Source organism: Canis lupus, chromosome 24 (assembly GCF_011100685.1).
Source record: "Canis lupus familiaris isolate Mischka breed German Shepherd chromosome 24, alternate assembly UU_Cfam_GSD_1.0, whole genome shotgun sequence".
In the NCBI taxonomy this organism is placed as follows: domain Eukaryota; kingdom Metazoa; phylum Chordata; class Mammalia; order Carnivora; family Canidae; genus Canis; species Canis lupus.
The window spans coordinates 18,877,841-18,890,180 of record NC_049245.1 but is presented as its reverse complement, the minus strand read 5'-3'; the positions used below and the strand labels follow the sequence as shown (position 1 = coordinate 18,890,180).

The window sequence follows — 12,340 nt, the reverse complement described above, 5'->3', positions numbered from 1 at the left end:
TTTAAAAGTTCATACAGAAGGGGTGGCTGGGTGGGACAGTCAGTTAAGTGTCCAGCTCTTGGAATCCCTGGGTGGCTCAGTGGTTTAGCACCTGCCTTTAGCCCAGGGTGTGATCCTGAGTCCCAGGATCGAGTCACACATTAGGCTCCCTGCATAGAGCCTGCTTCTCCCTCTGCCTGTGTCTTTGCCTCTCTCTGTGTGTGTCTCTCATGAATAAATAGATAAAATCTTAAAAAAAAAAAAAAGTGTCCAGCTCTAGGCTTCAGCTCAGACTGTGATCTCAGGGTAGTAGGATCTAGCCCTGTGTCAGGCTCCATGCTCAGGGTGGAGTCTGCTTAAGACTCTCTCTGCCTGAAAAGAGAAAAAAGGTGGGGAGGGCAGCCCTGGTGGCTCAGCGATTTAGCGCCACCTTCAGCCCAGGGTGTGATCCTGGAGACCTGGGATTGAGTCCCAAGTCGGGCTCCCTGCAGGGAGCCTGCTTCTCCCTCTGCCTGTGTCTGTGCCTCTCTCTGTCTCTCATGAATAAATAAATAAAATATTTTTAAAAAGACTCTCTCTGCCTGTGCCCCCTGCTCATGTGCTCTTTCTCCCAAATAAATAAATAACCTTAAAAAATACAGAAATGTAAAGGATCTAGAATAGCCAAAATAATTTTGATAAAGAAGAACAAAGAAGACAAACACTACATGATTTCCAGACTTATAAAGCTGTAATAATCAAAAGAGTGATACTGGCATAAAGATAGACAAATAGCTCAATGGAACAGAATATGGAGACCAGAAATAGATCTATATATATATGTACAAGAGATTTTCAACAAAGGTACAAACACAATTTAGTGAAGAAATGATAGTCTTCAACAAATAGTGTTGGAATCATTGGATGTCCATATGCAAAAAAAAAATTTAATCACCTTGAACTATATATAAAAATTAATTCAAAATAGATCACAGGGGATCCCTGGGTGGCGCAGCGGTTTAGCGCCTGCCTTTGGCCCAGGGCGTGATCCTGGAGACCTGGGATTGAATCCCACATCGGGCTCCCGGTGCATGGAGCCTGCTTCTCCCTCCTCCTGTGTCTCTGCCTCTCTCTCATCTCTCTCTGTGTGACTATCATAAAAATATATATATATATGTATATATATATATATTTAAAAAAAAAAAACAAAACAAAAAACAAAATAGATCACAGACCTAAACGTAAAACCCCAAACCATAAACCTTCTAGAAGAAAACATACAGGAAAATACTTGTGACTCTGAGTTAGGCAGAGTCCATTAAAGAAAAAGTAAACTACCCCTGATCAAAATTAAATTGTCTATTCTTCAAAAGACACTGCTAAGAAAAAGACAAGCCATGGAAGGAAAAAGTATTGGCAAACTATACACCTCATAAAGTATTTGAGTCCAGAATAAAAAGTTCTCAAAGCCCAATAATAAGGGTTTTTTGTTTTTGTTTTTGTTTTTTTTATAAAAGGGATGGGGAGAGAGGAAAAACAAACAATTTGAAAAGAAACAAAACAAAGAAGATAAATAGATCACTAATTAGCACAGAGGAAAAGATGTTCAACTTCATTGGTCATTATGCAAATGCAAAGTAAACTACCCACCTATTGTAATAGCTAGTATTAGAGTAGTATCAAGTGTTGATGAGGACATGGAGGAACAGATCCCTCATACCCTGCTAGCATGAATATAAAATGGGACAACCATTGTGGAAGAATGCTTGTCAGTTTCTTTAAAAGTTAAATATACATCCAACATATGATCTAGCCATTTTTTCTAAATATGGGAAATGAAAACATATGTCCATACAAAGATTTATAAATAAATGTTCATACCAATTTTATTTGCAATGGGCAAAAACTAAAAATACCTCAAATTCCATCAACAGGTGGACAAATATTGGTACGGCCACACAATAGACTACTACTTAGCTGTTAAAAAGAACGAGCTATGATACACATGACATGCATTTCCACATTCTATCCCACTAATTAGGTTGCGTGAAAGAAGCCAGGTTAAAAAAAAAAAAAAAGTACCTATTGAGGGGCACCTGAGAGGCTCAGTCAGCTAAGCATCAGCCTTTGGCTCATGCATGATCTCAGAGTCCTGGGATCAAGCCCTATGTTGGGCTCTCTGCTCAATGGGGAGCCTGCTTCTGCTTCTCCCTCTTGCTCTTTCTCTGTGCTCTCTCTCAAATAAATTAAAAAAAAAAAGAGGACCTATCAAATGGTTCTATGTAGAATTCTGGAAAATGCAAACTGGTCTATAGTAACAGAAAGCAGACCAGTATCAATGGTTCCTTAATGTTGGAAGTAGAGAGATGTGAGGAAGTTGTGGGGAGAGAACAAGGGGGAGGGTCTACAAGGAGGTAGAAAAATAAATTTCATTGTCTTGACTGTGATGGTTTCATGAATGTATATATGTCAACATTTATTAAATTGTACATTTGAAATAAATGCAGTTTATTGAGTTACATCTCAATAAAGCAGGTTTTTTTTTTGTTTTTTTGTTTGTTTGTTTGTTTGTTTTTTTTAAAGCATAGGTCCATGGGATCCCTGGGTGGCGCAGCGGTTTGGCACCTGCCTTTGGCCCAGGGCGCGATCCTGGAGACCCGGGATCGAGTCCCACGTCGGGCTGCCGGTGCATGGAGCCTGCTTCTCCCTCTGCCTGTGTCTCTGCCTCTGTGTGTGTGTGTGTGTGTGTGTGTGTGTGTGACTATCATAAATAAAAAAAATAAAATAAAATTTAAAATAAAAAAAATAAAGCATAGGTCCACTTTCTTGTAGTCAGTTTCTTTCACCAACATACATGGTGGAGGTACTTAAACACTAAAACGAACTCAACAGAATCTATGCAAGAAGCTGGACAATGTAACAGAAGGCAAGTTATCTGCTTTTGTTGGGAAACTTCCAGTTTGGTTAAAATGTTTTGAAAATTTTTTCCACTAATTTTCTCTTCTCAAAAGACTTATTTTCCTTGGAAAATAAAGGCTGGCATTACACCTGAAGTGCTCATGCATCTTTTCATACTTTCAGGACTATCTTGGTATGGCAAAGGAAAAGATATGGGACCAAGATTCCAGGGGTTCCTGCGTGGAACCCCTGGAATCAGTCAGCTGATCAAGCATCTGACTTTTTTTTTTTTTTTAAGATTTATTTATTTATTCATGAGAGACACAGACTGAGAGAGAGAGAGGCAGGGACACAGGCAGAGAGAGAAGGAGGCTCCTCGCAGGGAGCCTGATTCAGGACTCAATCCCTGATCCTAGGATCATGACCTGAGCTGACAGCAAGCGCCCAACCGCTGAGCCACCCAGGCATCCTAAGCATCTGACTCCTTTTTTTTTTTTTTTTTTTTTTTTAAGATTTACTTATTTATTCAGTCAGAGAGAGCGAGAGAGAGGCAGAGACACAGGCAGAGGGAGAAGCAGGCTCCATGCAGGAAGCCCGATGCGGCACTCCATCCCGGGTCTCCAGGACCACACCCCGTGCTGCAGGCGGCGCTAAACCACTGCGCCACCAGGGCTGCCCCCAAGCATCTGACTCTTGATGTTAGCTTGGGTCATAATCTCAGGGTGGTGGGATCCAGCACTGTTGGGCTCTGCGCTCAGCAGAGATTCTCTCCCTCTCCCTCTGCCCCTCCCCCTGCTCTCTTTCTAAATATATAAAAGCTTTACAAAACAAAACAAAACAAAAGATCCCATAAAAAACACACACCAAGATTCCATGAATGAGAGAGAGTCTAGGGGTGCCTGGGTGGCTCAGCTGTTGAGGGTCTGCCTTTGGCTCAGGGCATCATCCTGGCTTCCCCGGGATTGGGTCCCACATCGGGGTCCTTGCATGGAGCCTTTTTTTCCTCCCTCTGCCTGTGTCTCTGACTTTTTCTGTGTCTCTCATAAATAAATAAATAAATAAATAAATAAATAAATAAATAAATAAATAAGATCTTTAAAAAAAAAAAGGAGGGAGTCTATGTAGATTGTCTTATTAAACGATTTGTCACTGGTCAAATATGAATGGTTTTTGAGACAATAAGGTTTGAGTTCTGTCATGCTTAACTAGCAAGTAGTGTGACTTCATACTGGGGAAACGTAAGATTCTTACCTTTTTTTTTTTTTTTTTGCTTCACTTTTTTTTTTTAATTAATTTATTTATTTTTTATTGGTGTTCAATTTACTAACATACAGAATAACCCCCAGTGCCCGTCACCCATTCACTCCCACCCCCCGCCCTCCTCCCCTTCCAACACCCCTAGTTCGTTTCCCAGAGTTAGCAGTCTTTACGTTCTGTGATTCTTACCATTTTTATTTTTTATTTTATTATTTTTTAAAATTTTTTTTAAATTTTTATTTATTTATGATAGTCACAGAGAGACAGAGAGAGAGGCAGAGACATAGGCAGAGGGAGAAGCAGGCTCCATGCACCAGGAGCCCGATGTGGGACTCGATCCCGGGTCTCCAGGATCACGCCCTGGGCCAAAGGCAGGCGCCAAACCCTGCGCCACCCAGGGATCCCTTTTTTAAATTTTTTTTTAAATTTTTATTTATTTATGATAGTCACAGAGAGAGAGAGAGAGAGAGGTAGAGACATAGGCAGACGGAGAAGCAGGCTCCATGCACCAGGAGCCCGTATTTTATTATTTTTTAAAAAGATTTTATTTATTTATTCATGAGAGACACACAGAGAGAGGCAGAGACACAGGCAGAGGGAGAAGCAGGCTCCATGAAGGGAGCCCAATGTGGGACTTGATCCCAGGACTCCAGGATCATGCCCTGGGCTGAAGGCAGGCGCTAAACTGCTGAGCCACCCAGGGATCCCCGATTCTTACCATTTTTACATTTCAAAACAAAGACCAGAGAACAATGTAAATGTATATAACGATATGTATGGCTATTTATTTTTCCCAGTCATAACCAAATAAAATCTATGAGAGAGAAGTGTCTTGTACTATACGCTTATATGACCAAGTGAAAAGAAAATAACTTGGGGTGCTTGGGTGGCTTGGTTGGTTAAGTGTCTGCCTTTGGCTCAGGTCAGGATCCTGGAGTCCCAGGACTGAGCTGCACACTGGGCTCCCTGCTCAGTGGGGAGTCTGCTTCTCCCTCTGCCCCTTACCCCACTCATGCCTGCTCACTCTCTCACTTGTTCTTTCTCTGTCAAATAGATAAACAAAACCTTTTTTAAAAAAAGAAAAAAGAAAATTTATCTCCATTCTGCTCTTGTAATAGATTTCAAATCTATGTTGGGAAACTGGAAAAAAAGTTAGGAAACCCCCCATGGGCAATAGGAGCCACATAGCAAAATGTGGTGCTGGCAAGTGCAGAAGTAGAATGATGAGGATATGGAGCACACTCAACAGTCTCAAGGCTTCTTACAGACTGAGAGTTCCAGAACTAGGATGGGTCTTGAAGCGGGTAGAAAAGACTAAGGAAAGGCTGGTAGAGGAGGTAAGAGGAGTTTTTACAGAGCATGATGGTCAGCAACGGAGAGGGCTGGGTGAGGTCGGGTAACTCATATTACTTTCTTCTGTCAATCAGTCCAGGTGGACAGTTTTCTCCAGCAACAACGAGAAGCTCCAGTCAGAGATGCAAAAGTGTTCAGACAGAAAAGGGTTTTGAGGAAAGGTAGAAAAGAGTGAACAAGGGGTGGGCAAACTGATGCGCTGAAGAGGGCTGGTCCAAGGCTGGGTTTTTGCTAACAAAAAGAAATAGTTATTTGCAACAACAAATCTAAAGTCTTAACTCCTTAACAAAAGGCTTTTTTTTTTTTTCCATTTTTGTATGTTCCCTTTCACTTTTTGTCTATATGAAAGAAAACAAGCTTGTCTCTTGATTTTCAACTACTCTGTCAAGGTTGCTCTCTAAAGGGTTTTATTAACTCATAATGTCTGTACCAGTTTCCCCAGCACTAGTGTGTCAATTTAATAGCTTCCTTTCATTTACACTTGGTTGATTGCTAACAACGATCAACACTTTTCTGATCTGCTATTTCACCTCCTTTTGCATGAGACATGATATCCCTTGCCAAGTTAAAATTTTAGTAACAATTATGGAAACTCAATACAAGAAATCTGCATCCCTCTTTTCCCTCCAATTCTACTTCAAGATGATTTATTGAGTCTCACGTTCCCCCATTTTTCTGCCCCACACCTACCAGCCTACTGCCATGTTCCATCCCCCACTCCATGGTCAGGCCCACACTCTACCTGAGGCTGAATAAGTAGAGTCACAAACCTACGGCCAACACCCTTTGCCAAAGCTGAAACCTTGTACTCTCTTAACAGAGTTTGGCACAGCCTCTTACCACCCCCACCTTAGAATTCTCCCTCAGCTCCCCCTCTACTCCCACCCCACGCCCTAACCAAAGTTGGTCTATGTTCAGTTTGCTCTCATTGCACATTACGTCTGTTAAATAATGGATTTCTTTTTTTTTTTTTAAGATTTTATTTATTTATTCATGATAGAGAGAGAGAGAGAGGCAGAGACACAGGCAGAGGGAGAAGCAGGCTCCATGCACCGGAAGCCCGATGTGGGATTCGATCCCGGGTCTCCAGGATCGCGCCCTGGGCCAAAGGCAGGCGCCAAACCGCTGCGCTACTCAGGGGTCCCAAATAATGGATTTCTAATCAGTCTTCCACTTGAGTTTGGAAGCTTGTTTACTTCCAACCACTTAATGACTGTCCATCATGTGCTAAGAGTTGTGCAAATAACTAAAGTACATGTATATGTCCAGAAATACATGGATGTTGAGTGTATACCTACATGCAGGGGGCTGGGAAACAGAAATGAGAAATAGCCAGATCCAAAACTCCAAATGAAATACTAACAGTTTCGGGATCCCTGGGTGGCTCAGCGGTTTAGCGCTGCACCTTCTGCTCAGGGTGTGATCCTGGAGTCCTGAAATTGAGTCCTGCATCGGGCTCTCTGCATGGAGCCTGCTTCTCCTTCTGCCTATGTCTCTGCCCCTCTCTGTGTGTGTGTGTGTCTCTCATGAATAAATAAATAAATCTTAAAAAAAAAAAAGAAAAAAAGAAATACTAACAGTTTCAACTCAGCCCCTGCTATTTTCCAATCCCAAAGAGCAGTAGACAACATGGGACACACCTGTGTTCTGTCTGGTAAGGGTGGAAATGAGGGTGTGAGACAGCAAAAGGACAAATTCAATGATTTTTAAATAGTGTGAGGTGAAAGGGTCAAGGCTGGAGAGGGCCCAGAGGCAGCTCCCCAGCTCTTCAGATCATGGTTTGGGATACCCATCCCCGCACACAGGAAGATGCCACTCTGTTCTTCCATGCCTTTATTAGTGACAGCAATGGACAAGAACAATGCCAGGCATAACAGACACCCTGACCCAGTGCTGGCGGTGACAAGCAGGCCCTGTAGGGCCAATGGCACATCTAGCCCCAGTCCAAGATCCAGTCTACCCAGGCCAGGTCCCCGAATGGGCAGGAGGCTGTCTGTCCAGTTTGTTTGTGTGGATCAGTCTGTCTGAGTGTCTAAGCCGCTGCCTGCAGGGCCCCCCCATCCTCGGCACGTGGTACGGGCTGTTGGGAGCACAGCGTGGCATCCCCCGGTGGACCACTGGGCCCCGGTGCTGACCGTGGGGGATAGGGCCAGGGACTGGAGGTGGCAGGGGGCCAGGCACAAAGTTCACTCCAGGGCCACATCCTACAAAAGAACCAGCCATTATCAGAAAGTGGGCTTGTGGACAGGTGGGCCCAGTTCTGTTTCTGGGCAGATTTAGTCTTCCAGGGTGAGCTTTTCTGGGCTTGTTTTCCCATCTACAAAATGGCAATACCACCTCCCCTGCCTCCAAACCAGCAGACTGGGACAGTGAGTTGACTAACAAGTCTACAGATGCTGTTCTACATCCAGTGGCAACTGAACCCAATCATGAGGGCACAGGGAGCTATCCAACTCCTCTCAGTTCACCTGGGCACAGGAGGGTAGGCTGGGAGAGGTGGGAGAAGGGGCTGCGGAGGCACCTACCTAAGTGAGATGACATCGAGAAGTCTTCTGTTGAATTATAATTGAAGAATTCGTGGGGTGGGAAGGGCTGGCCTGGGAAAAAAGGGGTGTCCTGGGGCAGGGGTGGAAACAGGGGAGGTGGCGAGGGCTGAGGAATGGGGTAGGGGAAAGGCATGGGAGGGGGCAAAGGAGAGGGCTGGGGTGGGGGCAAGGCCAGCTGCTCCCCGAAGTCTGGGGGCTGCCCATGGTTCCCCTGGAACGGATGATCCAGCTCTGGCCAGTCCTCAATCCAGGGGTCTAAGAATGGGATGGTTGGTTGTTTTAGGACTGAGAGCCAGGCTGCCCATAATCCTGGTTGTCCAACTCCTAAACCTCTCTTCCCTCCTCTCAGAGAAGAGGGCCACTGGGCAGGGGCACCCTCTGTTTCCTACCGTCTTCCTCATTTGCTCATTGCAGGCCAAGCCCAGGGTACATTCCTTCTTCCTTGCCTTTCTCAAAGTCACAGATTTGTCTTTGCTCTGACCTCATTCTCCCCTCCAGAACCTTCTTCCTTTGTATGCCCAGCTCCTGTATCTGTAGCTCTTTTCCTCTCCCTGCTCCTCCCCACAGACCAACAAATGAGCCTAAGAAGTCTTCTCTCTGGACAACATGAGACCCTGCCACTCTCTTCTCCCAGCAGTTCATGCCTTCTAAGCTTCCACAAGAAATAGTTCTCATTCCCTCATCAACTGCTCCTGCCTCTAAACCTTAATCCGATTCTTCAGTACTTTTTCGATTAAATGTAACCACTTCCTCTCTTCCTGACAGTCTCGTGAAATGGCCAATAACCTCTGCCCTCCCTGAAAGTGCCTCTGCCCTAAAGTCCTTTTGTTTCCTCCATCAGCCCCTCTTCCCTTCCAGCTCCACCGCACAGCCCGGGTTCTGCTCTCTCCTTCACAGTTCACACTCCTACCTTCAGCGGGGCCCTGCGGACTCCAAATCCATTGCACATTTCCACACCTTAGAGGTCTGCTTGGACCTAATTCACCAGTCACGTCCTCCTACCCAACTCTTCCTTTTCACATTCCTATTTCTGGACCTCCAAACTAGGTTCAGAAGACCTAAGCTATCCTTATAACCATTAACCCACAAACTATCCTTATAACCATTAGAGCATCCCTCCCTTTGCTGGAGACTGGTTCTCATCTAAAAAACAAGGAAACTGAATCATTACATAACCAAAGACCTAAAGCACCTTCCCAATGCTCCAACTCTTGGCTACCAAATCCTAGTTTACCTCTATAGCATTCCTGGCCTTTCTGTGCCCTTATACCCTCTACTGCTGTTACAAACAGCCTTCTAATACGACTTGTGTCCCCAACTCAACAAACACTATACTGGAGGTACGATGGACACGGCAATTGTGCTAGACACCAGGGCCGAAAGAGATGAGCTGGGAACAAGGTAAGAACCTTGCCCTATGAGGACATGATCCAGGGGGAAAGCAGACATGGAGACAATCAGCTACCATGTTCCTTTTGAGAGCAGGCAGAAACTGAGAGGCTTGACAGCACCAGCTGAGGGGCTTCTTTGCTTCTGCAACATGCATGATTGTCTGTCCTCCATTTCTGTCTTTCCACTCCCCACCTCCATCCCTAGCTAGAAGTCCCCCTATTTCTTTCCTATTCATCTGTGGGATAAGGATCTTTTGACACACTGCCTTATATGCTCAAAACTTACATAAATTCATTCACATACAAAAACAACCACATGCCAGACCATATAGAACCAGAACCTGGATAAAAATGTTGCTCCTATGATCTCACTCTCCCCAGGCGATGAGAAAGGCACACTCAGGGGTCACAGGCATCCTTCAAGAGGCCTCTACTCCCCGAGTACCTCTGTCCTATTCTGAGTCCTATGCTCGAAGAACCCCCTCTGCATCATTAGCCTACACCCTTGTGGGAGGGCTTACCAGAGGGATAGTCACGCTTGGGCAACTCCACGCCCCAGGCATCGGCCACGTGAGTCAGAAGCAAGTGTGAGAGGTGGCGGTGGGCATGCTGGTCCCAGTGGACACCGTCCCGGTGACGGTGCTGTACCGCATGCCGAAAATGAAAGTGGAGGTCCAGGACATCAAAGCAGTGGTCTCCGGCCAGCGTTGCACTGTAGAAGTTCCCTTCAACCACATCCCGGCGCAGAGACCCTGCCAGGGGCTGGAGCTGAGTAAGAAAGTGCAACATCTAAGAGCCACAAAATGAAGCATGGTCCGGAGGAAAGGCCCTCTATCTACCAGTCAGCTGCCTCCTCCCCCATCCTCAACCACCTCAGTCACTTGCCTCTGGCAGAAGGAAACCCCCAGTGACGCGCTCCCCCAAGGGCATGGCCATGTTCCACACCAGCAGGCAAGAGTCTGGCAACACCTGGTCCATGCGCACAAACACCCGCTCCAGGTTCTCTCGGTAACTCTCCATTGAGCAGCGGCCATACCTATTGGACGGTACACAAGGTGGGTAAAAGCACAGGGCGGATAGCCTTTGAGCCACACCTCCACCCCCAACCAGTATTTCCCTCTCCCCCCGCCCCAACCTGGAGAGATCCCAGAGGCAGGAGTTGATGATCACCAGGTCCGGGGCAGGCCCATATGTCAGCTCCTCCAGGACGCCCTCGAGGTACTCGGAGTAAACGCGGGTGAGGAAGTAGAAGCGCACAAGGTGGTGGCCAGAACCCGAGCAGAACTGCCGGACCTCCCGGTACTGCGTCCCGTTGTGTAGCTCGCCCAGCTGACCCCCAGCCACCAGCTGGTCCTGTTCAAAGCTCAGCTCCCCCTGCCCACCCCCCCACCCAGCTGGTCAGACCCATGCCAGGGAGGAAGACCCTGCCAGGACAGGGTCTTTGCCCCACCCACCACTGGCATGACTACCAAACTTCCCTCACCTTGGCTTTCAGCTGGGCAGCCGTGAGCAGTGAGTCCCTTTGGAGCAAGAGCACCAGGTCCTTGTACACAGCCCGCTGGACTGCAGGGAGATAGAGATCCTGAGGCTAAAACAGACCTCAACCCTCGCCCACCCCAGCTCCTCCCAAGTCCAGGCCTCCCATCTTCCCAAAGCTAGGGCTGCTCAACACCACCTCTGTGGAAGCTCATCACAGAGGCTGGAAAAAAAGGTGAGCTAAAAAATACCCCAGGACTACCTCTGCTTCTGGCCCTGCACCACCAACTGGTACAAAGTGGCCCAAGATCACCTGGCAGAGTAAGTCGCCCAAGTCACCCAGGAGACAGACAACAGAATCCATTGCTCCCATGAAGGAAAGCATGGGAGACTGTCAGGGAGAAAAATGCTGAGCAAGGATGGGGTGAAAAATGTGACAGACTACATCTGCCAAGACACCTGTGGAAGGTGCATGGGGAAATAAACAGAAAACCTACTGGACTGGAACAGACTAGGGGTGAGAAAGGAAATTTGGGATGGTGAAAACAGACTGAAGGTGCGGGGCCAGGTACTGCGATCCTAGAGGAGCACTCACTTGAGTCCCCTAAGATGACCACGAACTTGTTGTGTAGCAGCTGCTGGACTTCTGAGGCCTGGAAGTGGACCATGGCGCTTCGCAGGCGGAGGCGCGGCTCCTCGTTCTCCAGACAGAAGACCATGCCTCCGCCGCCAAAGACAGGCTGCGGGAAAAGGCTACTAAGCCGCGCGCGGGCGGGGACTCAGGACAGGTCGGCCCCAGGGCCCGCCCCGGGATAAATGAGAGGTGCACCGGCCCCTCCGTGGCTGCTCAGGGCTACGGAGGCGAGGTGGCGGCGGCACAGTACGACCCATGGTGGCGCCTGCCTCGGTCCCATTTGGTGCCGGAGGCGGGGGGTCGCCGGCCCCGAGGCACTTCCCGCGCGGCACCGCCCTGCGTCCCGCCACGTGCCCGCCGCCGCCCCGCGCATGCGCGCCCGCCCGCTCGCGCCAATTACCGAGTCCCGGGGCTCCGCGCGGTTCACTCGTGCCCGGGGCAGGCCCGCGCAGCGCGCGCCTCGCCCGCGGAGGGCTTCAGGCCTAGCCTCATGTTCCCGTGCCCCGGGAGGCCACTCGGTTCTGCGCAGCCCGCGCCCGGCAGAACCCGTGCGTCCCGGTTAGCCGTCGGTGCGCAGCCCAGAGCCCAACGCTCTCCATGCGTGCGTCGCAGCGGCCCCGACGGCGCCTCGAGCCTCGGCGCCCCGGGCGGCGACGCTCACAGCTTCCACTTCCGGTCACCCATGTCCCGCCCTGCGCGACCCCCGGCGCCGGGGGCGACAGGAAGGCGGCGGGGGAGGCCGCGGCGGGGGACCGGAGCCGGGGGGCCGGAGCCGGGGCCCGGCCCACCCCGGCGGGCACCGGGCCCGGGTGTGGGCGGGGGGGCGG

General features: G+C 48.4%; 1 protein-coding gene across 2 annotated transcripts; it reads right to left on the bottom strand.

Annotated features, from left to right (window-relative positions):
• Nucleotides 1–7,282: 7,282 nt before the first annotated feature.
• On the bottom strand, nt 7,283–12,073 carry PCED1A (PC-esterase domain containing 1A). 2 transcript variants are annotated; one of them, XM_038571776.1, is made up of 8 exons: nt 11,914–12,073; nt 11,475–11,619; nt 10,887–10,966; nt 10,539–10,777; nt 10,289–10,439; nt 9,925–10,171; nt 7,992–8,267; nt 7,283–7,670 (listed from the first exon to the last, which is right to left on the bottom strand). In XM_038571776.1, exons 2-8 carry the CDS (start codon nt 11,596–11,598, stop codon nt 7,423–7,425), a joined length of 1,365 nt encoding a protein of 454 aa, XP_038427704.1. In that variant the 5' UTR covers nt 11,599–11,619; nt 11,914–12,073; the 3' UTR covers nt 7,283–7,422. The 2 variants fall into 2 exon arrangements, with proteins under 2 accessions (XP_038427704.1, XP_038427705.1); XM_038571777.1 differs by having other exon boundaries at nt 7,992–8,063; nt 11,914–12,072.
• Between the last annotated feature and the right edge of the window lie 267 nt (nt 12,074–12,340).

Bases quoted from the DNA above. Each gene is read 5' to 3' on its own strand.
- PCED1A (XM_038571776.1), bottom strand. From the start codon at position 11,598: ATGGTCTTCTGTCTGGAGAACGAGGAGCCGCGCCTCCGCCTGCGAAGC. The intron at 10,967-11,474 runs GTGAGTGCTCCT...ATCTCCCTGCAG, and splicing joins GGTCATCTTAGGGGACTCAA to TCCAGCGGGCTGTGTACAAG. The intron at 10,778-10,886 runs GTGAGGGAAGTT...GGGGGTGGGCAG, and splicing joins CTGCCCAGCTGAAAGCCAAG to GGGGAGCTGAGCTTTGAACA.